Source organism: Talpa occidentalis, unplaced genomic scaffold, assembly GCF_014898055.3.
Source record: "Talpa occidentalis isolate TD23 unplaced genomic scaffold, MPIMG_talOcc4v2.1 talOcc4.4, whole genome shotgun sequence".
NCBI lineage: Eukaryota > Metazoa > Chordata > Mammalia > Eulipotyphla > Talpidae > Talpa > Talpa occidentalis.
In genome coordinates, this window is record NW_023604295.1 from 31779046 (window position 1) to 31806104 (window position 27059).

At 39.7% G+C, this 27059-nt stretch overlaps 1 protein-coding gene across 1 annotated transcript in view; it reads right to left on the minus strand.

The window, feature by feature from the left end:
• The window catches only part of CUNH3orf70 (chromosome unknown C3orf70 homolog), a 38154-nt gene extending 11535 nt beyond the window's left edge, over positions 1–26619 (minus strand). The window contains exon 1 of the mRNA XM_037525230.2: positions 26369–26619. Within this exon, the coding sequence (XP_037381127.1) occupies positions 26369–26561 (193 nt within the window). The 5' untranslated portion in view covers positions 26562–26619. The remainder of the gene's footprint in view (positions 1–26368) is intronic.
• Positions 26620–27059: the final 440 nt, after the last annotated feature.

The following is a 27059-nucleotide window of genomic DNA, read 5'->3' on the forward strand; positions in this document are numbered from 1 at the left end:
TTTTGGTAACAATGGAGAACCACTGAAGATTACAGAGGAGACAATGATAAAAGACGGATTTTAGAGAGTTTAAATCTGGTAGAGAAATACAGATGGACAGGAAAGAGGAGAGATGGTAGAACTTCAGAGGACTACTGTGGCTTTTCAAGCTTGATGTTCTGATCTAAAGTCACACGGCTGAGCAGAGGCAGGAACGAAGATGTCCTGGAAGGTGGCAGGCCCCTAGATCCCACAGCCAAATGCACCTGATATCATCCTGATTCTGCTACTTTTCTGCTGTTTGACTTTTATCTAGTTGTTATTCCTATGGTTTCCCAATCATCAATGTAAAAGTGTTAGCCATATCTATCTTTTCAAGTGGAAAACATTTTGTTATTGATGTGACTTAGAGAACATAGGAGTTGCCTGTGGGTCTCCCAGCCACTCAGGCCTTTCTGCCCTCTGGACCTGCCAGGCCCATGAACCCTATTCCTGAGTCTCAGGAATGCCCTACATCCACCCACCTTCCTGTTTCCACTCAGCCTATAAAATTCTCTCTGACCATAGTCCTCCACCACCGTACCTTCATACCAACCCATCCACCCTGGCCCTACAACTGCTTTGCACATCTGCTTTCATTCCATTTTGAACTAATATTTATTGAACCTCAATTATGTGTCAGGCACTGAGCTGGGAACATAGGGCTGAAATAGCAAGCAGACAGACCACAACCCTGCACTTATGGATGTCAGTCTAAGAAGGGATACATATTTGAACAAATAATCACAAAAAAAGATATTTCACTACACCTTACAGGGTGATAGGCAACCCTAACATAGTATATTCAAAGGTGTTGGACTGCAATGCTGTACAGTCACACATCACTTAACATCATTTTATCGTATGATGAGCCCATACCCAATAGCTGTCCCAATAGGCTACTTCCTACAGCTCAGGTGGGCCGTATCGTCTAGGTTTGTGTAAGTACGCTCTGTGACATTCACACAGTGAGGAAATCACCTAGCGATGCATTTCTCAGGACATATCCCTGTCATTAAGTCACACAAGATTGTATAACTGAAACCCATATAATGTTTTAAACCAGATACTTCATTAAAAATTTTAAAACAAATGCAAAAGGAAAAAAGTTATGGGAAGAAATGGAAGAATCAGTGATGAGGAATTACATGTGAGATGCGTGATTTGGATGGGGCTGGGAAGAGATCAGGAAAGACATACCTTAGAAGATGGTGAAATACGGCACTGGCGCCTCAGGACTGAGCAAAGAAGGGGAGAAGCCAGAGTGGCTGAGATGAGCAAGAGGAAGAAGGGTGAGAGCTAGGGCTGGTCAAGTCCAGACCAGGCAGGGCCCTAGAGGCCATATTAAGGGTTGGAGATTTCATCTTATCCAAAGACACCACAATTTTAAGGAGAAAGTTAAATGACCAGCGTTGCTCTTCTACTTGCTTCCGTTTCTCTTTGCTTTTCTCAGGGTATGGGCAGAGGTAAGGCTAACTTCAACAATCATGCTACCACCCCCTCTCAGTTCCACACTCAGATCTGGACTTAAGTCAAATAGCTGAGAGAACAGAGGTAGAGAAGGAGCCACTGAGCAACCTATGCGAGACAGGAGCCCTCCCTTGGCCCTGGGAGACTGGATACAATAGAGCTACTCTGCTGAACAAAGTGCTCAATGAACTCATGAACATGCAGACACCAGATAATTCCATTTGGAAAGATCCCCATGTAGGCCCAGAGAGTTCAGGAACAACCTGACAAGTAAGACTGACTAAAATAGGCCAAAGTGGAAAAAAGGCAGAGAATGGGAACTGAAGTTTTCAGTTCTTTCAGGTGGCAAAACAAAGTTTTCATGGAGTGAAAATGTCTCCCTCTTTCCAGTTACTCTGGAAAAGTCCTACTTGTCTACCTAAGGCTGTTCTGTGATGCTGCTTTAATACAGTAATTGGTTAGAAACGAGAGAGCTGAGGGAGCTTTCTCCCAGGAATGGGTCACTAAAGGTGAGACGAAGCATGAAAAACCATATGTTCAGAGAGAAAAAGATGGCTGCTGACAGCACACAGAGACTCCCCAGCAGGCACTAGATGCCTACAACCTGCAATATACAGAAACACTACAAAAGAAGCTTGACAGAGGGAAAGAGGAGTAAATGGGAACGTGGCGGATTATGGATCATTCCAAAGTGAGAAAAGCTGCATTAAGTACCACCACCCCCTTTATCTAAGATGGATGATGACAGTGATGATGGTGATGATGATGGTGATGACAGCCATTACCTTTGATTTCTTTATAACAAGTCTTGAGCTTAGGGGCATTTTATGAGACCATCTCAGCCTCCTGCCTTTTTCTGCAAATATCACTAGGGCATGGGCTGAATTAGCAGACTGAACAAGAGATCTCTACAACTGCAGTTAGGAAAAAAAATCCATTCTGAGAACAAAGAAACTCCCTACGGGAAGCAGCAAAAGGGAAACCTAGAGCATCAGGACGGGCGTGGCTTTCTGCCATTCCAGCAGCACACGGCTACACAGTCCTACAGACCCTAAATAAGTTATGAGTTCAATGGACAGGCATTCCTGATAGACGAAAGCTAAGAGAAGCAGAGTAAGACATCTGTCACATTTATCTATTGAACTGGGGATGAAAAGTTCAGAAATTCACAAGTAAAGAATGCTAACCGGTCAGGCTGATCTAAGAGAAATAAGGTCTTGAAGCATCTGAATTATCTGCCCTTAGTAGCTCAGAAGCAGTTTATTCAATTTTTAAAAGTATCTTTATAAAAGGTTATTTTCATAGGGAACATGTCTTGTATATTACACAAGATTTATATACACCAATAAAGCATTCTGGAACTTTGTTTTGTATAAACCAGTGACAACAATAATAAAATACATTCTAAATATCAGTGAGATATAATTAAAATCCAGTTACTATTTATATATAATTTCTATTTCCCAATATAATGAAAAATATTCATCATATTTTTCTTCAGTTATATTAACTGCCTCTCATTTCTCTTAGGCCAGCAATTTCACATTCAGTACCACTTGGGAATTCAAAGAGTTAGGGGTAAGAAGTAACAAATTCAGTATTTACAACTAAGTAGCATCACTACTCAACTACCCATTTAATGACTCCTTAATGGAGACAATGAGGTGTAAATTCAACTTGGAGCTTTGTTCTTGGCCTATACTCTTCTTCACAACAGTTAGGCTGTAAAATATATACAGGGAGTCACGGTTTAGCAGACACTGAATAGTAAAGACGAAAAATGAGGTCCAGGGTATAAGATTATAAATGTGCTGGTTATCAACTGCCTCTGAACTCCACATTTTCTCTTCAATATGTTCTGCCTTTCACCGTGAACAATCTATGTATATATGTACATGTGTGTATGTAGGTAATTGAATAAAACATGTTCAATTTCTTTAACCATGTTTCCTTTACAGTGAGTATGATGCTGAATTTTCCCAGCAGAGTGCACCAGAGGGACACTGCAAGTGGAAGGGGGTCTGCCATTTGCTGCGGTATGAGGGGTCAGGGGCGTGGAAATCTGTTGGACCTTGGGCCCCAGTCATGCACCTAGAACAAGAGGTTCCTTGGCAACCTTGCAGTCCTGGGATGCCTGTGATAACCTGCCTGTGGCTCCTCCACATGGAAACCAGTATTCCAAAGGCTTCCGCCTACATGTGACGTGCCCTTGCTACCCAAGACCTCTCCCTCTCTCCACATTCTACTCTAAGTGAGGTCTACCCACACCTCCTCTGTACTCCAGAGGGCAGCTTCCTGCTTGCCAAACAACTACAGACCAGGAAAGCCTGGATAAAGAAGCACATTTCACTGCTATCCTGTGGGCTGAACTACATTTTCCCAACAAAGGCTGAACCCCAGCATTGGGAAGGGGATCTCATTACATATTTGTCATTTCTGGGTATTTCCCCTCAGACATAGGGAACCACATTGAGTTTCCTTTTATCGTGTAGTCACCTACTTCTTAGAGTTAATAATTCTTTATTTTCAACTTCTTTTCCAATTTAATTTATTGTGTGGTTTCCATCTCCAGATTAGACCCAAATGATTCAAAGACCAAGGTGAAGGTGTACGGTTTCCTATAGCTGGTACTTTCCTGAACTGTCTACTGTACCGTATAATCATAAGCATAACTTTAAGCATTCTATAAGAAATTAAGTAGTTCACATATCTGGAGCCTGCACTAAAAATACAGGCTTATATCATTTTATTCTGCATCCCTTTATTGAACTTTGCAGATACTGTGCTTTTTTCAAATTGAAAGTTTGTAGCAACCATTCATCAAACCTTTTTTCCAACAGCAAGTGCTCACTTTGTTTCTGTGTCAGATTTAATTAAGGTAAACACTCGGGTTTTTTAGACATAATGCCTTTGCACATTTGAGGGACTACAGTATACTATAAACCTAACTTTTATATTCACTGGAAAACCAAAAAAAATTGTGACTTGTTTTATTGCAGTTTCACTTTATTATGGTGGTCTGGAATTGAATTTGCAAAATTCCCAGGTATGCCTGATTTAAATGTTATATGTTATACTGCAGGGGAGGAGGAGGGAGAGGGATCAGAGGGAGGAGAGAGGATCACTGGGGACTGAGGTGATGGTGCAGGGGTGCATTGGTGAAGGAAACTCTATGGGGACTACACCTGAGGGGGTGGGGGGAAGCAAATATTGTTTAAAAATGGACAACGATGTAAAAAAATAAATTAAAAATAAAAAACAAATGTATGTTAAAAACTAATAATTCTTTAGATGTTTAAAGTTGGGAAAACTGATAATTGTTTAGTATTAATAATAGAGAGTTTTAGAAGAATGCATTCTAAAACCTATTTTTAAAAGGACATTTGCTATTTGAATATTTCTATGTAAATAATTAATGTCAAAAATCACTAAGAAAAACAGCGAAAGCTTACTGAATACCCTTGGATATTCTCCTCTAAAGGAATGATATATAAAACTGTTGAACTAAACAGTGCTTCTTCTAAGGAAAAAAAAAAAAAAGGCATGAAAAAAAACCTGAGCTAGGCATCATGATAGACTAAAATATGTTAATCTTAATTCCAGATTGAAAAATTACAGCAGTACAGCAGTTAGGTTGGGAGTAACCTCTAGTAACTTCATGAATGAGAACAGAGCATCACGGCTGGCAAAGCAAAGCACAGTTCTTTTCCCTAAAACTAGAATACAAGTGCCTTTTGGAAGTGAACAAAAGGACAAGGAGGAGGCATCACTGCCTGTTTACAATATACAATGTAAAAGGCAGAATCATCCGTTCAAGAAAAGAAACACAGATTACCTGTGATGTGCCAGACAAAATTGGAGCAGCATGTAAGAGTGGCATGTCATTCTGGTACTCGACACAAACCTAGGACATCCAGCACTATGATGGGTACTTTGGAAGCTTTGCAACACTGGGTGGGTAGTAATTCAAGACTTTACCCAAAGCTAGTATGGTTTTAGCCTATGGATACATCAACGAGATTTGGTAATGTAAGGCAAAATTTCAAGGCCAAGTGATATGTCTATGGGTTTGATGAGTTTTGTAACTTATCACTGACTTATCACTTATAAGGGGAAAAGGCAGGCTCTGTAGACATGCAAAGCCACAGGCCTCTAGGGAACCGGCTGGGGCTAAAAAAACACTCCCCAGGACACCAGCCCACAGCTAGGAAGAAGTATGTTCAGGTGCAGTTATTCTGAATTAGCTGGGCTAATCTAAGCAAATGAAACCATTCTGGGAATTATCTAACTGTGCAGATGGCTGTTCAAAGAGAACCTCAGCTGTTCTTGAAAGAGGCAAACCAACTGCAGAATGGAAAAAAAAAAAGGTTGCTAACAAAGAACCAAATAGAATTTCTATGAACCTTTTGCAGACCGTGAACCTAAAATGTCAGGTGAGATCTTGATGGTTTCAAACAAAGATCAGTGAGGCTTTTATTGCTTTTGTCTGAAATATGAGCAGGCCACATTTTATGCAAAACAAATATCTCTAAGAGTTCACTGCTGAATCCTAATAATTAAAAAAATCTATACTAGTTTTCCCATAAAACCTCAAAGACTATAAAATAATATGGTGAAAGCAGAAAGCATTTTCCTTTACAGCAAACATTTTGATAAATCCACAGAGAAAAAAAAATATGTATTTGCATATTATTACTGCCTGACACAACACATTTTAAGACTACTTATTTTACTGCCTGGTTGGTGTGATTATTAATTTTATGTATCAACTTGAAAGGCATTTTTGGATGAGACTAACATTTAAATCAGTGAACTTTCAGTAAAGCCAACTGTTCTTCATATAGGTGGGCCTCACCCAACAAGTTGAAGGTCTGAATAGAACAAAAAACAAACACCCCAAGCAAGAGGGAATTCTCCAGTAAGACTGTCTTTGAACTTCATTCTCACTATTGACTCTCCTGGATTTCAGGACAACATTGCAGATTTTGGACTCTGCATCTTTCACAATTATGTGAGCCAGGTCCTTTATCTTTATGTGAGAAAGATAGTAAATCTTTCTATACGTACACATCCTATGGGTTCTGTTTCCCTGGAGAACCCTGATTAATAAAGTTAGACTCATTTTACCTGCAATAATGATGAGATATTGTCGTGGCAATATAACCAAATACGTCCACCTTTAGCTTCCACTAATGGGGAAAAATGTACTCAACTCTTTAGTCTAGTGCCTTTATTCCTCATTCATGAGACCATCCAAAAGGGGATCTTCTAGCTTACCTTCCACTCATCCAAGGCCATCTAGAGAGAAGAAGCACTGGATCTCGCTCTTCTTTCTTTTAGGGCAAATATAACTGTGTATTAAACATTTTAAATTAATTAAGCTATATAGTTAGATCTAGTCTGATTTCACTAAACAAAATGATTGAGTTCACCTACATCAGGAGCTATTTTCTTCAGATATTTCCATCATTCCCCTCTCTCCCCCTAACCCATCACTGCAAATGGTAACTTCTTGAATTTTTACCTTCTTTATATTTTTCATTATTTTCCTGGACTTAGTATGTTTAAAGTATCTTCTCTTTTTTTGCATTACATGCCACCAAGCCAACTCTCACTATACTATAAATAAAAATCAATAATTTTTATTTATAGTTATAACAAAAAAATCATGGTTCTTAAAATAATTCCTGAATCTATAAATTCAGAAAAAAAAAAAATCTCAAGACATTTTAAAGCTGAGTCACTGAGGGCCTCCCCGGCGGCGCAGCGGTTGAGCGCTGGGTTGCAAAGCTGCCCGCAGCCTCTGCAGCACCGGTTCGACCCCCGGTTCGACCCCTGGCTGCTCCCCGGCCACCAGAGGAGGGTCCCACATGGCACGCAGACCTCTCCTGCTGCCCGCTGCTCCCCTCAGCAGTGTACTTCGGTCCTTCTGCCTGCTCTGCTCCCCGCTCTGGTGAATTCTCTCACACGCCCATGCTTCTGACTGTACCCAGTGCTTGTATAAATAAATAAATAAATCTTAAAAAAAAAAAGCTGAGTCACTGAAAATGAGTTAAATTTTTAACATTTTTATTCTAAAATGATAGCTGTCATTTGACATGCACACATATCCTATAAAGAATTGTGGCAAAAAATAAAGTAGTATATCTAATATTTGCCTTCCTCTACAGGCTTTTATCTAGACTAGAAAAAAAACCTACAATATGTAGAAAGACAAATGAGACACCTAAAGAACTAAATATGCCATACTTTTTAAAAACAAAATTAGGAGAAAACAAGTTGAAAGAAACATAACATTGTTCAAAGAGAATATTTCTTCAAACATGGCTGAAAATAGCAGTGTCTCAATTCCTGTCTCAGATATATTCAGGAAGAAGTTAGGAAAACCTTATACAGTCATAAAATAATGGACAAGCATAAAAGGGACAATAAATAACACTAATAGAAACATTACATTAAATAACCATATTCATTCGTTTCAGTGAATTTGAATTATAATTCATTATCAGATTGTGCCAGAAGGAAAATTCCAGTACACATAAACACACACACACACACACACAAACACACACACACAGTGGGTTGTTAATGCCAAAATATAAAGGAGTAATTAAACCAATCAATATTAATTAGCACTTATTAAGTGTCAGGGACAGAGCCATGTGGGGAGAAAAAGGGGGAAGTCCACAGCTTAGTCCCTAGAATATAATAGGTTCTACCCTTAGAGCCAGAAGCTGTGACAATTTAAATTAATAATTTAAATTTCAAATAATGTTTCCTAAGTTTATTGCCATAATAAAATAACTAAATGAACACAAAAATAACCAAAAACCACAAAACTGGATGAAGCAGTTTTAGCTCAAGTTTTATTCATAGATGGAGAAATATTAGGATGAATATTAGTGTAGATAATAGTGGTTTTCTGGGCCTCCCCTAGTGGCGCAGCGGTTGAGCGCTGGGCTGCAAAGCTGCCCGCAGCTTCTGCAGCACTGGTTTGATCCTCAGCCGCAGGCGAGGGTCCCACATGGTGCGACACACCTCTCCTGCCGTGCCCACTGCTCCCCTCAGCAGTGTATTTCATCAGTCTGCCTGCTCTGCTCCCTGCTCTGGCTCTGGTGAATTCTCTCACCCTCCTGCGCTTCTGACTGTACCCAGTGCTTGTATAAATAAATAAATAAATCTTTAAAAAAAAATTGTGGTTTTCAACACTGTTTCAGGGGCACAGGTTCATACCTCTTCCAATACATGTTACCATACACCACACCCACCTTCAAAGCGCCAATAACCCCATAAACCCGCTACCATATGGTACCTTACTCTACGGGGTTGCCTCCTCCGTTTGTTCCCCACCTGTACCCTCTGGTAGCCTCAGTTCTGCAGTCAGATTTCTAGTTTCTTTTGGTTTCATTTTGACTGCTCTTTGTTTTATTTCTTTATATTCTACATATGAGTAAAATCACCTGGTATTTGTCTTTCTCCTTCTGACTTCATTCACTTAGCACAATCCCCTCCATTTGCATCCATATTGTAACAAATGGTAAAATTTCATCCTTTTTTTTTAAATGGCTAAGCAGTATCCCATTGGTGTATACATTTCATTTCTCCTTAACCCACTAGTTGCCATTGGCACTTAGGTTGTTTCTATACCTTTGCCATTGTAAACAGTGCTGCAAGGAAACTGAGGCCCAATGACTGGCCAGCTAGAACAGGACCCACGATTAAAATCCAGGTCTCCCATGCTCATGTTTCTCTTCACATCAAACAAATCTTTCACCTTTTTAAAATCCCTGTCTTCTGACATGTGGTTTTGCAAATTCTTCTGATGAACTAAAATTTAGGAGAGGGGTAGTAAATGGACCCACCAAAAGCTTTGTTTTCAATAAGCCCTGGCCTCTGAAGCAGAAGGCCAACTCCAGCTCTCATTTATTACAGCCTTAGACAAATCACCAAACTCTCTGCGATTCAATTTTTGTATATAAAATGAGGAGGTTAGGCTAGATTATTGATTGAGCTTGGCTGTGCAGCAGACTCCTTTGAGGGCCTTTTGACAAAATAGCAATGTCCAAGTCCTAGCCCCCAATATTGTATTTTAAGTGGTCTGGGATGATGCCCTGGCATCAATATTTTTTAAGTCTCCCAAGTGATTACGGTGCACAATCAAGACTTAGATCCACTGGACTAAAACATTCCTACTTTATTATCTAAAATCTAATTCATTTTTCCATGTTTTGGCTGTAGTCATTTGGCCTTGTCCTAACTGAAGGGTAGATTAGACACATTAAATACATAGGAATTTAGGTGGGAAAAACGTGTTTCCATTTATTCTTTGCAGCTAGATATTCATGGTGTGGCCAGATTCTATACCCTTACTATTTATTTAGGGCTGTTAGGGGGAAGGCTTCTTCTCTTCCTCTCATGTATCCTCCCCCACATACAGGGTGCTCAATTAGTATCAAACTCTATCAAAAGAGATAATGGTTTACTGGTTGGCAAATTTGGAAGAACAAACCATACAAGCTTGGCTCAGGTCCCTTTTGTCTCTTGGGAATGAGCCAACCACAGAAAACACCAGTTCTGACCTAGTTATCTAAGGACAGCCTCTGCACTGGAGCTTGTCCCAGTCCAATAACCCTTCTAAGTCTGAGGTTCAGAATCTGGAAGCCCACCTGCCAGCAAATACAAGGAACATCCTCTAATTTAGCTTTTATTAGAAACAGGGTGATATGGGCCTCCCCGGTGGCGCAGCGGTTGAGCGTTGAGCTGCGAAGCTGCCTGCAGCCTCTGCAGCGCCGGTTCGATCCCCCGCTGCCAGGGAGGGTCCCACATGGCGTGCAGACCTCCCCTGCCGCGCCCGCTGCTCCCCTCAGCAGTGTACTTCGGTCCTTCTGCCTGTTCTGCTCCCCGCTCTGGCTCTGGTGAATTCTCTCATCCTCCCGCTTCTGACTGTACCCAGTGCTTGTATAAATAAATAAATAAATAAATAAATAAATAAATAAATCTTTAAAAAAAAAAAAAAGAAACAGGGTGATATTCTGGTTCCCAGATACTTATTCTTATCTTATTTCTCAACAGATTCAGAACTTGTGAAAGAAGGGGAATGTTATTTATTGGGTCACCTCAGAGATCTCAACAAGGCCTTAATATTAACTAATATTCTATATTAGATAATAGTGCAGGAATTCCTGTGCTTAGTGTCATTTGGCAATGTTCAGAACGGGTGAACAAAAGAGCAAAGAAGTAGTACAGCTGTTACAGACTAAATGTTTATAGCCCCTGCCCTCCCCGCCATTCATAAGTTAAAATCCTAACTCCCAATGTGATGGTATTAGGAGGTGGGATCTTGAGAAGTAAGTAGGTCATGAAGGTGGACCCCTAATGAATGGGACTGCTGCCCTTGTAAGAAAGGACACGGGAGAGATGATCTCATTCAGCACCATGTGAGGGCACTCCATAAAAGCAGCTCTCTAGAAACTGGGAATAACCGGAAGTCAATCATGCTTGCACCTTGATCTGGGTCTTCTAGCTTGCAGAACTATAAGAAATAAATACCTAATATACCTAATCTAGGTATATTTGTTAAAGCAGGCCAAAATGACTACAAGTTAATATACTCAAAGACTTATTTTAACCAAAATCTTACAAATATTGCTGCAATTCAGAGTTTCTCACCTTGAATTTTAGGCAAGATAATTCTTTTTTAAAAACCATGTTATTGAGGTATAATGGACAAACAAAAAACTGTACACATTTAATGTATGCTTGATAAGTTTAGAGATAAGCATATAACCATGATGCTAGCACCACAATCTATCCATGCATATCCATTGCCTTCAAAAGTCTGGACTAGCTAATCTCTTGTGGAGGGCTGGCTCGTGCAATCTAGGAATATGAGCAGCATCCTTGGCCTTCACTCATTGGATGTGAATAGCAAGTCTCCAGTTGTGATAACCAAAAATGTCTTCAGACATTGTCAAATGTCCCTGGGTAACAAAATGACCCAGTATTGAGAACCACTACCTTAATTTGATGTGTCTGTACAGGACAGTAAGTGTGATTACTTGTTGAAAAGGCAAAACATAAACTGCAACAGTCAAAAGGTCTTTAGAATTCAGTTAATCCATCCCTCCGCATTTTCAGATCAGGAACCACAGTTAGAGAAATAGTATTTGTTAGCAGTCATTTATTAAAGCAGAACCTTTTACAATCATCAACCTTGTCAGTGGAAATGCAAATAGAAGCATAACCAAGTAATTTTCTGAATGTTTTTTCTCCCGAAAATAATATTATTTCCAGAACTGTGCCATATCCCTTAAAAATATAGGACATATTTCCTCCAATTCCTGTTCTTAAAAGACCTGTGAGAAATCTTTAGAGCTAGGCCCACAAGGAAAAGTAAAAACCATGATTCCCACCAAAAACATGTATCAACAAAAATACATAAAGACACAGAATAGTGACCATGGATGTGGCAGAAATGAGGGAACTAAAATATTAATTAAAAGTATAGAATCTATCACATGATATTTGGCAAAAAATAAGGAGACATCAATGCAGTCTTGCCTTTGCCAATCTACCCTCCGTAATAACCCTTCTCAAGAAGATCCTTCTAAAACATGATCGATTTTCTCTCAGTCTGGCTTCAAATCCTTTGCAGTCTCACAACATCTATCACCTTCAAGATTAAAAACCCTATTTCCTAGAATTCTATGCAAGGTCTTCCATGCATGTTTACTGCCCACCTCTCTAGCCTCATCTCCTTTCCTTCTCCCACACATAGCTTCACTGTTTACTTCTTGAAGATCCCGGGTACCCAAGAACCCAAGACATCCCAGAACCTATGTTTTATAAAAATAATGAAAGTATGATGAATATACCTCTATGTATTGCGTATTAGCCATCTTTCCCAATCCCAACTCTATTGTGTGTTCACAGCACAGTGGCCCTTTCCTTCATTGCATTTTTCACAACTTTATTTTTTATTATTTATTTCTGGAATTATTTTATTAATCTCTTTCTTCACACAGACTGCAAACTCCAATATGGCAAAAAGTGCTTGTTTTTATAATCCAATATGTCCCCAAAGTTGATCCTACATATGCCTGACATAAATTACTCCAGTTCTGGGCTCTCAAAACATCTTGAATGTATTTTTATATAGCATGTACCCCTGACTCTAGTTTTCGATTTACTTATCTGTCCCTCCCTGTCTCTCCCACTAGACTGTGAGTTCCTTAAGGACAGGGCTGTGTTTACATCTCTCCATGCTCTGTATGTGGCACGGGGCCCAACAGATCCTGGGCATTTAGTAAGTATGTGAACGTGTTTCGATGTGCATATACTGCATTCTGCTGCATAGGTTCACACCTGTGGGCAAAAACACCTACTGAGGGAAGAGTATAAAGACAAAAGAGTCTAAAATAAAACCCAACATTTAAATTGCATTAAAGTTCTTCAGAAAGGATTGTGAGCTAACATTTGCTTTTAAAAACATTTCACTAATATTCTTGGTATAATATTTAAGAAAAGTAAATTTTAAAATCAATGTCAGAACACTAAGCAGAATTTTGAAATTTTAAAATAATAAATCAGTTCTAAGAAAATAGAAAAATTGAATGTCATACTGTAAGCAAGTTAGAGTCATTTAAAAATATTATCTCAAGACCCACTTTACCATGCTATTCCATTATTAATAGGCTACATCCACTTAAGAATCCCCCTGCAAAGACTTTACCCCTATACCTATATAGACAATGGTAACAAGTTCAGTGAATTTCTCCTAGGTCATTTTATTGAAAGAGAAGAGTCAGTTGCTAACACAACTTCATTTTTTCTTAACACATGCTTTATCCCTCCAGACTTCTGAAACACTAAATGTTCTTCCAATGATTCCTTAATGGACATAACTAAAACAATATAAGGATGGAAGCTATGTGATTTGGCTGCAGTGCTTATAATTGACTACATGTTTGTCTTACTTATGAGCTATTCTCTACTAAATCAAGAATATGAAGTTTTAAAGAAACAAAGAAAAATTTAATGATCAAGAAACTACCCTTGTTTCTACCCTACAACTTTATTTAAAATGTTTTAAAAGAAAAATCAATAGAGAAAGGTGAGGGTAGCGATCAGGTCTAAAAAGGCATAACAGCAGAAGACTCAATTTCATTCCATTTGGATTACTCCTTGTTAGATCAGTCTATTTTATTGAACAATAACAACTGGATTACACTATTCAGAAAATTTTTTTCAGTTTCTTTTCTGTATCTGATTTAATAAATGAGATCAAAATACTCTTCAATAAGCTGTTTTCTTCTAGACACTACTTATACATGCAGTCCATGATCTCAATTCTTATCCTACCTAGACTAAAACCCTAGAGGCCAATACCCAGACTAATTACTGTCCGGCGAGTCTCTAGACTTCAATTTCCAATCTTTAAGTTATATATGAAAAGATTTGTTGTTGTTGCTATGTTTTATCTAAAATTTATCTGAGTTTGCAGCAAAAGGAGGATATTTCTTTATCTTCACATTCCATTATCTCACCTGAAAATTCCTCACTGTTATATCACTCTTTGACTCTTCAGTGTTACCTTTAACACTGTATATCTTCATTAATGTCTCTTAAAAACAAAAGTATTCCTTTCTAAGCAAACTTTTTCCCTCTTCCCATCATCAATGTGTGCTGATAAAGACTGACTAATGATAAATAGACTATAATATCTCATTACTAGTTTACTACCACTAAACAATGTGTCACATTTTATTACATAGGCAAATAAGAAAACAAAATGAAGAGGCATGTCTAAGTCATTCACAAGTTTAAAGTTAGGCTTTCAATTAATCTAATTCTGATTTTGTCATAAAAGCACATCACTAGTCTATTTTCAGTTTTGTGTTTCTTGGTTATATCTACACTTACCTGAATTTCAAGTGATTTAGCAAAATGACAGTAAGTTTTAAAAAGTGTCTTATGTAGGGCCTCCCCTGGTGGCGTAGGCGGTTGAGCGCTGCTCTGTGAAGCTGTCCGCAGCCTCTGCAGCACTGGTTCAATCTCAGCCTGCCGGCAAGGGTCCCACATGGCACGGCAGACCTCTCCTGTCACGCCTGCTGTTCCTCTCAGCAGTGTATTTCAGTCAATCTGCCTGTTCTGTTCCCCACTCTGTCTCTGGTGAATCATCTCACCCTCCCGCGCATCTGGCCTGTACCCCGGTTCTTGTATAAATGAATAAATAAATCTTTAAAAAAAAAGTGTCTTATAAAAATCCTATATTTTGTCACATAATACCACCACAGATGATTGAGATGTGTGATTGTTAATGGGTAGAAGGTAATTTTGCAAGTATAAATACATTTCTGCCTAATGAAGGACAGACACCACAAAGTTTACATACACATATTTATGTGCATATGTGTGCGTATGTGCGTGTGTATGTGTGTGTAAAATTATGTGCCTACTAAAGGAAAAAGTAAAATTTTGAAAAATTATTCATTTGTTCATTCTACTATACGCCAGACACTATTACTAAATGCTAGCTTTTCAATGGAAAACAGAACTGTTTTACCTTTATAATACTGATATTCTAGGGCCTCCCTGGTGGCACAGGTGGTTGAGCGCAGTGCTGTGAAGCTTTCCGCAGCCTCTGCAGCATGGGTTTGATCCCCACCGGCCTCGGAGCAACCCATATGGCGAGGCAGACCTTTCCTGTCTCACCCGCTGCTCCCCTCAGAAGTGTATTTCGTTAGTTTGCCTGTTCTGTTCCCCATTCTGTCTCTGGTGAATCCTCTTACCCTTCTGCACATCTGGCCTGTACACCGGTTCTTGTATAAATAAAATAAATCTTTTTAAAAAAAAGAATTAAAAAAAATACTGATGTTCTAATGGGAAAAGTTAGACATAGTAAACAAACAGATATGCAAAACAGAGATGATAATCATGAGTAGAAGGAAATAATGGTGATTCTGTTACAAAGAATGGAGAGGGCCTGCTCTAGGTAGGATGGTCGGGAACGCCTGCTGCAAAGAGGTAGAAATTCAGAAGCAATCTGAGCGACAAGAATGGTATTTACTAGAAACTCATAGTATGGAAGGCTTGGGGACAGGAGGAAGAAACCAAGGAATGTGAGAGCATTCAAGGCAGAGACAACAGCAACAAATTATGAATTCCACAGGCTTTTATAACAAAAGTAGAAACAAATTTTCAAACTAAATACACAAGCAACAAAAGCGGTAATAAATGATCAACATTAATGCGCAAAGAATGCTGTATTTTAGACAGTTAATTGCTGCTTGAAGCCTGACCTGCTGTTCATTGCCTTAGCACACTTGGGAGTGTCAGTCCTGAAGACTTTGTCATAAAATAAAAAATTAAAAAAAAAAAAAAACAAGTAAAAAAGTGAAGTCTTCTTCAAACCAGATGCTGCACCTTTATGATCCACAAATTCATGGAATACAGTTAAAAATGTAAAATTATTCTTCTAAAACCTAATTAGAAATTTATTTAAAATATTATGTTGTAAATACATTATTCACAACTTTTGAACTCAGTACTCTGATTATGCATCCTTCCTAGGACATAAAGACCCAAACATGCAAAGAATCTTAAACTTTATTCATCAATTTGTAACTGGAAGTGGCACTCATGTAATGATTCCTGAACTATGTTGTGTGCCGCTGATAGAGGAAATGAGTAATATTATGATGTATTGGAAACTAGGGTTTTTACCCACAGAGAAGGGAGGTACACATATGAAGTGGGAGAAGGTGAAGCACACTTACAGATTTCCTTGATCTGTCTTCTGAAAGGGCTTAAAAGCAGTAACATCCCAGCAGAAATAAGCCACACCGAAAGGCAGATAATGGTTTCCATACCATTCCTTACTAAAGGAGCCTGGGCTGCTCTCCAAAAACAGATAATCTTGTCTGCGACAAGGAAATTACTAGGTAAACCTAGAACATCTTATTCTAGAAAGGCAGGCAAGTGGTCAAAAGATGATAGGGACATGTCAAAAGGACAGAAGAGTCAGAAGGAATGGGTTCTAATTAGCCAAATTTAAGACAATTTGAGCATCAGAAAGAATTATAGCTAAAACATAGCAAATAGAAAAGAATCAAGTTGTCTATAGTAATTTTTTAAAAGGGATGTAGAAGAAAAGAGAAATCTCTTCTTTACAAAAATATGCCATCAAATGGTAGAAGAAAAAGAATTAGAAGATTACTATTTTGCAACCACGAGTGTAATAAGTGATTCTGGCAAGACTCTTGAGTTGATATGAAAATCACTGGTTAAAGTCTGTTGGGGAATGAAAAATTCACTCTGTGTCAAAGTATCACCCCACAGATTACCTATTAAAAACAAAAGGAAAAAAAGAGAGAAAATAACAAAGGGGATACAATATCTTTATAACATTTTTCACCTTAGCACTACCAACAGTAGAACAACCTGATATCAATTATATGTCTCCTCACATGATTCTATAACAGGCACAGGGTACAATTATCACCCATGCAATAATTCCACAAAAGTGTTTAGCCTAAATCTAATTATGAGGAAACATTAGGCAGATTTGAAACATGGGGCATTCTACATTTAACCTGGACTCTTCAAAATATTCAGTATCATTCCAAAAAAAAAAAGTATGACTGTTCTAGAATGATTAAAAAAGACTAAGGTGATATAGTAATGGAATGTGATATATGAATTTTGACTGGAATCTGGATCAAAACTGAGTCAGGTATAAAAGTCATTTTTGACAATTACAGAAACAGAATATTAGAGGGCATTACTGAATTAGTCTTCATTATCTTAGGTGAGATACAGGATAATTATATAGGAAATTGTCCATATTCTTAAGAAAAAACTACTGAAACATTTAGGTGTGAAATGTCATGAGGTCTACAACTCACTATTAAATGGTTTAGGGAAAAGGTATGTTTTTGCAGATAGAATGATATAAAGTAAATGAGTCTCTCAGAATTGTCTAGGATATACCAAATTACTACATTCTTAGTGTTATTTCACTGAAGGTCTGTTACAGTGATACAGAGGAAGATTCTATATTATACCAAAACGCCTAGTTTTAACTGGACAAGTAAGCACTCCGGGAGCTCAGGAATTTGTCCTGACTGGACTGTGTAGGGGCGTTGTGCCGCACAGCTTGAGGGATTTATTACACACTCTTGGCACTTAATAACCAGTTATTGCATGTTTTTGGCTGTGTGTTTAGAGGATACTGGTAAATGTCAGAAAAATTAAGGACAAACCAACAATAAGAACAGAAGAAATAGAAAACAAAAATTCTGTGAATTTCAACAGTAATTTGCAAAGACTACACTTAAGTCTCCTTTGCTCAGCCTCTGGCAGCCGGGCTCTCCCATTCTAACAAAACGGCCATTTTTCTTTACAAAGTCAGTATTCCATGTGATGGCCAAGTGTCACCACAGGGTCCTAACCAGACTTCTAAATCATTAAAGTTAAATATGCTCAGTGTCATTTTAACACAATGCAAGTTTAGTGATATTCTGATCCTCTGAAGCCTGCTGACCCATGTTTGCTCTATATGATAGGTCTAGTAAATGGTACATCTGACTGACCAGTACCCATTACATAACAGTGGTAGAAAACAGTGAAGGGGGGGAGCAGGAGCCACAGCCCAAAATAATGGACTATTTAAAGAAAGAAATCTTGCCTTCAGTGATAATGCTAAGCAAAGTAAGTCAGGAAAAGAAAAAAAGTGAATGACTGCACTCATACGTGGAATATAAAGGAACAGAACAAACAGCCCAACAAAACACAACAAAACAACTCTTAGACCCCGACACCAAAACAGTGGTTATGGTGGGGGTGGGGGGTGGAGGAGAGCTGGAGGATGGGAGGGGTAAGCAGAGGGGGCAATCTGACAGTGGTGAATGGTAACAGAACTTTGGTGGTGAGTCCAATGTGGTGTGTATATACATTTATTGGTTGTGAAAGGACACTCCTGAAACTTAAATAGAATTGCAAACCAAAGGCACATCAATTAAAAGAAAAAAGAATGTAGCCAATCACCGCATAGTAACTATTACAAAATACACATGTCAACCATGAAGCTAATAAAAAAAAACCTAAACAATTTCTAAATGTATGTTTAGACACAGTAAAAACAAGTGTCTAAACAAGTAATTATAGTATGATCATAAAGTGAATTCCAGATTCACCAGGACATTTGTGGAAGGGGAAGCAGCTAGAACTGGGGACTTGATCATCATACTATGTGGCTGGTTTTGTTATTACCCCCTTAGTGAAAGTGAGGAAACTAAAAGACACAGGTTAACTCCCACAACCACATAACTGGTATAGCTAGAATTCAAAGTCCAGCTCCAGAGTCTGCCCTCCAGATGATGACATTATCTTGTATTTCTATCGTTTTTCTTTTGGAGAAGAGTCTGATGCCACCCTTTCAGGAACACCTGTACTAAGTACTTTCTTGTGTTCCTTAACCTTAACAACCCTGTGAAATAGGATTTTAATTCTATCTTTCAGAAGATAACACTGAGCCATGGGAGGGGAGCAACCTGCCCAAAGTTACACTGCCAATAAAAGGAAGAACCAGAACTTACACCCAACTGTGTCTGACCCCGTGGCCCTTATCCTTTCTAGGATTATACTCTGCCTCCCACATTCTATGTACAAGCCAATTCTCTTCTTTCAAGAATGCAAATCCTCTATTAGACAACTTTTGGTTGTTAAACAAGTGTTCCCATATTTATTAGGAATTAGTAACAATTTCTCTAAAAACATTCTTTATTGTAATTAATAAGATCCCAAAATATGAAAGCAAACTTAGAGAGTTTTGTAAACCAAGAATTTATCACAGAAAGGTCCTTAAAAGTTATTTAGCTCTGGGCCTCCCCTGGTGGCGCAGGCGGTTGAGCGCCGCTCTATGAAGCTGTCCTCAGTCTCTGCAGCGCTGGTTCGATCCCGGCTGGCCGGCAAGGGTCCCACATGGCGCAACAGACCTCTCCTGTCTTGCCCGCTGCTCCCCTCAGCAGTGTATTTCAGTCAGTCTGCCTGTTCTGTTCCCCACTCTGTCTCTGGTGAATCCTTTCACCCTCCCGCGCATCTGCCCTGTACCCCAGTTCTTGTATAAATAAATAAAATAAATCTTAAAAAAAGTTATTTGGCTCAAATCCCTAAATTCAACATACTTGGAAGCCAGTAATAATTAATGGCATATATACAAATCTAAAAAAAGGGGGGTGGCTGCACCAGTTAAGGATCAGTTAAGTACAAAACATGACTGATGCTTCATATTACGCAAATACATTGCTAAAAATTTTAAAGCAGTTTTATAGAGTTTGCAACCACTCCAAAAACATTCATACTGCATATAATTGTGCTCTCTTAAAATCAGAAACCGTTCTCATTTTTCCTATTTACCTAACACCTACTAGTTCCAAGAATAATTGAAAACAATTAAAATGATCCTCACTGTACCTCGAGTGGAACCAAGATTCCCAGGGCCCTGGCTGCCAGTTGGTTTGTTACTATTCTGATGTACATTTCCTATTGTGGCCAGAGCTACTACATGTGACCTTGGGCATGTTTCCTAGTCTAAAAACCAAAGACAATAACCTAATTTAAGGATAAGTACCCACCTCGCAACACTGTTGTGATTAAATGAGCTGACATGCAAAGATGGCAAAGGTGCCTGCATGTCAGCACTTGTGTGTTACTTGTTATTAATGAAATTGTGTGTCCTTGACTGAAGCACCACTTGGTTGGAAAAACTTACCTATCAGCTTTCTCTCTCTCTGGAAAAACTCTGAGGAATCTCTCACTCAGGACTTGATCTTACATTTGTCCTATCAACATCTGTATCCTCTTCCTTCAACTACTTGCCATGGTAAGAACACTTATTCTCAGGAAAAAGCTTCATTTGCCTCCTCCATCCAAACTACCACTCCATTTTTCTTTGTACTGGATTTTCACTGTCAAACATCTTAAATACATTTTCTGTAGCTACTATTACTGATATGATTGAGATGTCCCCTAGGAAAACCAGCTGGCATTACCCTAAGGAAGTCCAAACTTGATTATGTGAATTTCCCCAAAGTGGTGTAGAAGTAGAAAATAGAACAAATAGAGTAATACAAAAACCACAATGCTAATATAATTACTAACAGAGAGATGTATACTTGCCCCAAGGTCCTGACAGTTAAATTCTCTAATGAGCTCCTTCTTTTCCTAGAAGAAATCCAAAAATAGATAGGGACAGGAAGGCAAATTATAACCTAACGTTTGCTGTGATGGGCGGGTCACAGGGACCTGACATTCAATCCTCCAGGTAATGTACCACCTTCTCTCAACAGTCCTGAAAATTATAAAAAAACTTCCAAATTCTGCCTCTCCAACGCCTATTTTTCTATATTCCCAAGCTGCCCATCCACCTTCTGCTGTTACAGTCTTTCTTTAGATATGTTAATGTCACCTATTAGACTACATCAAGTCCCACTCTTCCTGCTTTCAATCTGAAAGAGACAGACATCTTTTAAGATGTCTTCTGCAGAAAACTGAGCTCATCTATTATGTGACTTTATTAAACTAACTCTAAGTTCTGCTGGTGGCACCCACATTATACCATGTACACCCCCTCACTTCCACCCCATCTAACCTTCTAATCACCTCTAAGTCTTAATCCTTAACTCGGATTTTACTCCCTACCACATTCAGTGACTCTTTACAGAGATTTTGTCTTATGTATTTCACTATTGCAACTGATTCAGTGCCACCCATTCCTTAAAAACTTTCCCTATCATTGGCTTTAGTGAAGCCAAAAAACTGCCGGTTTTGCCCATTATTTTTAAATTGCCCTACATTATATACAGGGGTTAAGAGTCCAGGTCTCAGCCATAGATCCAATTCAGGCTCCATTCTGTACTAGCTATGTGCCTATAGGAAAGTTACTTAACTTTTCAAAGCCTTTTTCCTCAACTGCAAAATATACATAATGACATAATTGACTATTTAAGAGCATAATAAGCTTACTCTGGCAAAAACTAATCACTCAATTAATACTAACTGCTATCTCTGGTTCTAATTCTCACTACTGGCATTTTGTTTTTTTCTTTCTACTTTGAAGAATTCACTGTCTCAAATAGTTTTGACTAATACTACAATTAAGCACATTTCTAAAGTTATCATTGTAAAACTAACCTTTCATCCACTTCTTCAATAATAAAGAAAATCACTACCTGTATGTTTCAACAATATCTAAGAATTAACTTGCTGAAAACTGATTTCATCTTTGCATACGTTCCTAAAATACTCCCTTGGCTTCTACAACACCAACTTTCCAGATTTTCCTTTTCTGGCCATCTCTTCTCAGACTGTGCTGCCAGTTCATTTTCCTGCATCCAGACTCTAAATGTTAGTGTGCCAAGAGGAAAGTCTAAGGGTTTCATTTCTCGGTCTCTACCTTGGTGATCTCATGCTTCATTAAGTCTACAACTGCAAAATGACTTCCACAGTATCTAGTGTGGCTCTCTCCTCTGATTTCTAGATCCCCATGTCCAAATGTCCACTTGACATCACCATGTGATGACAAGGCAGCTTAAACTCAATAAATACAACATTAGCTTCACAGTATTCCTGGACTCATTATTCAAAACTGAATTCATTATTCATGATCAACCAAGCCTAGTTCTCTAATATTGTGTTGCTATTAGTGCATGTATGGCACCACCATCCATTCATGTTGCATAAGGTACAATTCCAGAAGTCTGAAAGTCATCCTTTATAACCTTCTTCTTCCTTTCCCTGCAAATCCAATCTGTTCCAATTTCCATTACATGACTTTCATTTTATTGCATGAATTTCAATCCATTTTTTAAACTGATACAAAATAACCTCCCTTGTAGGTTTCATTCCGGATTGCCCATGCCATCACTATAATGCCCGAAGTTCCTATGGACTAAAACTCCTGGCTTCTCACCTTTGCTGTTCATCCCTTCCCAACATCTCAACAGTCTAAATTTCCTATTCCTTCTAAATACTCCAGTCACAAGAACTATTTTATAATATCTGCATATAATTTATTCTTTCCAACCCCTTTTCCCAATGTCTTTTTTTTCTCTCAAAATCCTCTTGGAATCCTTCACTCAAGAATTTGACTGTAACTCTTTTTTTTTTAGTTTTATTTTATTTATGCAGACAAGAGCTGGGGTGTAGGCCAAAGGTGTGGGGGGATGAGAGGATTCACCAGAGACAGAATAGGGAGCAGAACAGGTAGATATACAGAAATACAAACTGAAATACAATGCTGAGGAGAGCAGCAGGTGAGACAGGAGAGGTCTGCTGTGCCATGTGTGTTAGCTACCTGGCAGGGGATCAAATTCATGCTGCAGTGGCTGGTGATAACTTGTTAATGCTCAGACTTAACCCTTTGAGCCACCAGGGAGGCCCTCACTATTACTCCTTACTGGGAAAAAAATAAGCTTTCATACTCAGGGCCATTATTCATTCAGTCCAACAGAACATGCTATAGTTTTCCTCCCAGACATGGTCCTCAAAAGCTGTCACTAAGCAAATACAGTATTTCCCTTAATAATTATATCAAGACCTGCATCTATGAATATACCCATTTTATGTCTTTTATGAAAATGTATATACTTTCATTCTTTTTTATTTCATAAGGGCTAATGTCAATCATAGAAAACTGAACTTCTTTATTCTAAATTCTTTCTCTCAAGCACCAAGACAGTCCTTATTTTAGCATTTTTTTATTTGGTTAACAAGCTGACAGTTTCCTCAGCCATATCATTAATAATTTTAAAGGAATAATAATTTAAAAAAGAAACAGAATAAAATCATGTCCTCATACTCTTTAAGTAAAGGGCATGACCCAACTGTATTAATATTTGTATTACTACTTTCTATAATAATGTCTCATAAAGAGATGGTGCTCAAAAAATATTCAAAATAATTAAGGAATTTTGCTTTGAACTGATGCGGCAATGTTCATGAATGCCAAAAAGCAAGCAGAACTTCCCAAATATGTTAAATCTTCTTTTCAAGAAAAGTGATATTTGGCTAAAAAGATAGCATTGATGCCTAGTAGAGGTGAGGTACAGAGCACTCGCCGCTCCAAATAAACTGAAGTTCCTCATGAATGTGATCACTGAATCACTGCCAATGGAGGAAGCATGGAGACCTGGAGGGTTGCCAAAGACTGGAATAGATCAAATAAACGTACTTCTGATTAAAAAACAGAAAAGAAAAAGTTGTCAGTAACAGTCCAGTACAGTCAAGCCAGTCCTTTCCTAAAATCAGATTATTTATTGAAAAAACTAGCTTCTATTCACTTAGAAAAAATAATGGTAAGCATTTGTGGAATCAACCTGAATTTATACCAGACTAATCTCTTTTAGGAGAGTGTATTTACATGCAGATCACACATCAAAGCAGTAATAAAAGTATGTTAGTAGTATTTCAACAAGGTATTTGACAAGATCCTCATTATAACCATAGGGCTAAAGTATATGATAATAATGGGTACAATTAGGCGATTAGGTAACAGATTGAACAACCATAACAACAAGTGATCATTAATGAATGAATTGCTATCAACCTAAAAGGAAAGCTTCAGGACTCCCATCTGCGGCCTTCTCCTATTCAATAATCATCTGTAATTTGGAAGAAGCTGTAGAATACTACTGCTGATATCCAATAGGTGGTTGACAGGAAACTGCATGTCATCGGGGGCTCATAGTTTATATTATGAAAGAGGTAGAATTTAAAAACACAATGACAAGACAAAAAAAAGGGCTAACTCCAGTAAAATAGAATTTAAGAGGAAAAAATAACTAAGGAATCAATCAATACCTGTGTCCAAAAATAGACATTGTAAACTGAGATGGGCAGGCACTGTGACTTAACTGCCACATATGTAAAACAAGCAAAAAAGAAGGCTCAATGGCTTTAAACGACAGCAAGCTAAGTTCAATCTGACAGCAGCAAGCTCAATATGATGCAGATATCAGAAAAGCTAATGTGATGCTAGCTGCAGCGGTAGTGGTATCTCAAACATGGGAGAGAGCAGTCCTGCTCAGCTCTGGACTGATCAGACCATAACTGGGATATTGTGTACCCTTCTGGGGGTCACAATTTTCAAAGGATCATAATCATGCTGGCACATGTTCAGAATAGATCAACCAATATGGTTAGGAGCCTGAATATTCTTCCATAAAAGGAAAGGCAGGAAAGAATGGAGATTTATAAATAGGACAAAATGATGCCTTGTGAGGAAAGTGATAACTACCTTCAGTCAGTCATTCAACAAACTTATTTCAGGCCAGATATTGTGGCAGTGGCTGTGTCTGGAGAACAGACAATCTCTGTCTGTGAGAAATATATGCCTATCTGAAGAGTTGAAATAGTCATGATCTAAAAAAGAATTAGATTATTCTATGATTTCACATGACAGAAGTAGCACCACTGGAAAAAAGTTAGGAAGCAGCCATACAAGGAAGAGTATTTTAAGAGGCAAAGCTGTATAAGGAAGAAAGAAGCTACCTGAAAAGACTACAAGGTTCCCATCAGTAATGGTGTAATAGAGGGGAAATTGCTGATATAAGACAGACACTGAGCTGTATTGCCTTTTACAGTCCTCATATGCTATGCTTTGGAGCTACATTTCCCCAAGAAATGGACACTCACATCCTACTTGTTTGCTTCAGTATCACAGGTTTCCTACAGTAGCTACTTCCAACTTTGTATCCTGTTGCCCGCTGAAGTGATGTTTTATAACTGGAAAGAGATATGAGAGCAAAAGGATGACGGAGTTATAGGAAGAAACTGACCCACCAGCCCAGGACACAAAAACCAATTCTCTCCAAAGTGCCTTGGATTTGCAAAGAAAATGTAAGAATTCTCTATCCTCTGTGTCATAAATTCAACTAAAATATTTTATTATGTTCGATTCATGTAAATAAGGATTTGTTAGGTACTGCATCCCTTGTTGGGAGCCATTTTTCTCTAACCAAGAAGGAAAAAATAATTTTAAGATCACTTCAAAAATTTGTAAGCATTCCAAAAACCTTCTGTTACAAGGCTATGTGGGAACTAAGTTTAGACTGTATTTCTAAAAAGAAATGATTCATCAGCTATAGCAGGCCAAATACTATGAACTAATCAAATTGTGGAATTCTGATTAAATGGCTACTTAAATTTAATCCATTTAAAAATCACAGGCAGGATAAACAAAGAGGAAAGGCCTAAACCATTTGCTTCTGGCTTTTATAAACTGGCTTAAGATCATTGAAGCTTACTTGCAATCATTTCATTTTATAACGGTAAGTCTCCTATCTTGGCTCTCCCTGCTGCAATTGGGTATTTAAGGAGTTCACCCTTCCAAACTGCTAATATTAACTTTTGGGGAAGCAGTCCCTCCCACTTTAGCACTTTCTCAATTTCGATACAATCAATGCACCACAATTCGATTTCCATGGGCTCTTTCTTTTAGACAGCAGCTGGGAAAGACAAAAGTGAAGAACGAAAAGAGGAGCATCTTGAACCCCCAGCCCTGAAAACAAGGCTTTCCCTCATGTTGCCATCAAGTCTGCCGGTTCCCTGCCTGGCCTCAACACCCTGCCTGGGCGTTAAAGAAGAAAAAGAAACACAGATCCCAGTTTTCCTGGGACGGGAAGATACCCTTTGAGTGCAAGGGCGCAAGCTCGCGTTCCCAGGGGAGCTCATCTCGTGGCCAGGCAGCGCCAACCCTAATCGTCCAGGGCGAAAGCACTTCGGGGAGCTGGGGGGGCCGGGACCCCAGGGCGGCCCGGCCCCCTGCACCCCCACCCCGCGGCGCCCCGGGACCGCGGCGGAAGGCGGGGAGCTGACTTACAGTGACACCATCCCAGGTGACAGCACCAGTGCAGCTTGAAGCACTTGCCGTGGCTGTGCGTGGCACAGATGGAGAGCCCGTCGCACGGCTGGAAGTCGGGTCTGCGGGCGGCGCAACTCCGCGCCAGGGCCTGCGCCTCGTCCACTTTCTCGCTCTTCCAGCCCCGCTCGGGCGCGGGCGCCGCCGCCCTCATCTCCTCTCGCTCCGCGGAGCCGAACCCGAGCCCGGAGGAAGCGGCGTCTGGGCGGGCAGGAGCCGAGTCGGCTGCGGGCGCGGGAGGGCGCGGCGCGGGCGGGAGTCAGGCCAGCGCGCGGCGGCGGCGGGAGCGCGGCGGTCCCGGGCTCGCCGAGGAGCCGCCCCGAGCGCTGCGACCGGGGGCCGGGCCTGGCGCCGCCCGCCGCCCGCCGCCCGCCCCGGCGCGCCCTCGCGCACACGCACGCGCACAGGCACAGGCAGGCGCGCGCTGGCCGGCGGTGGGGGGCGCCCGGGTGGCTCCTCTGCCCTCGCCTGTCCACACGCGCCCGGGGAGGAGCGCGGCGGGAGCCTGCCCCCCCCCGCCCCCGGCCCGGGAGACCCCGCCACACGCTCGCTCCTGCCCCGAGACTGACCCCCAGCGACGGAGGGCCGTGGTGAACACGCCTCGGCGCCTCGGTGTTCACACGCACGCTGGCTTCCGCGCACACTTCCCACA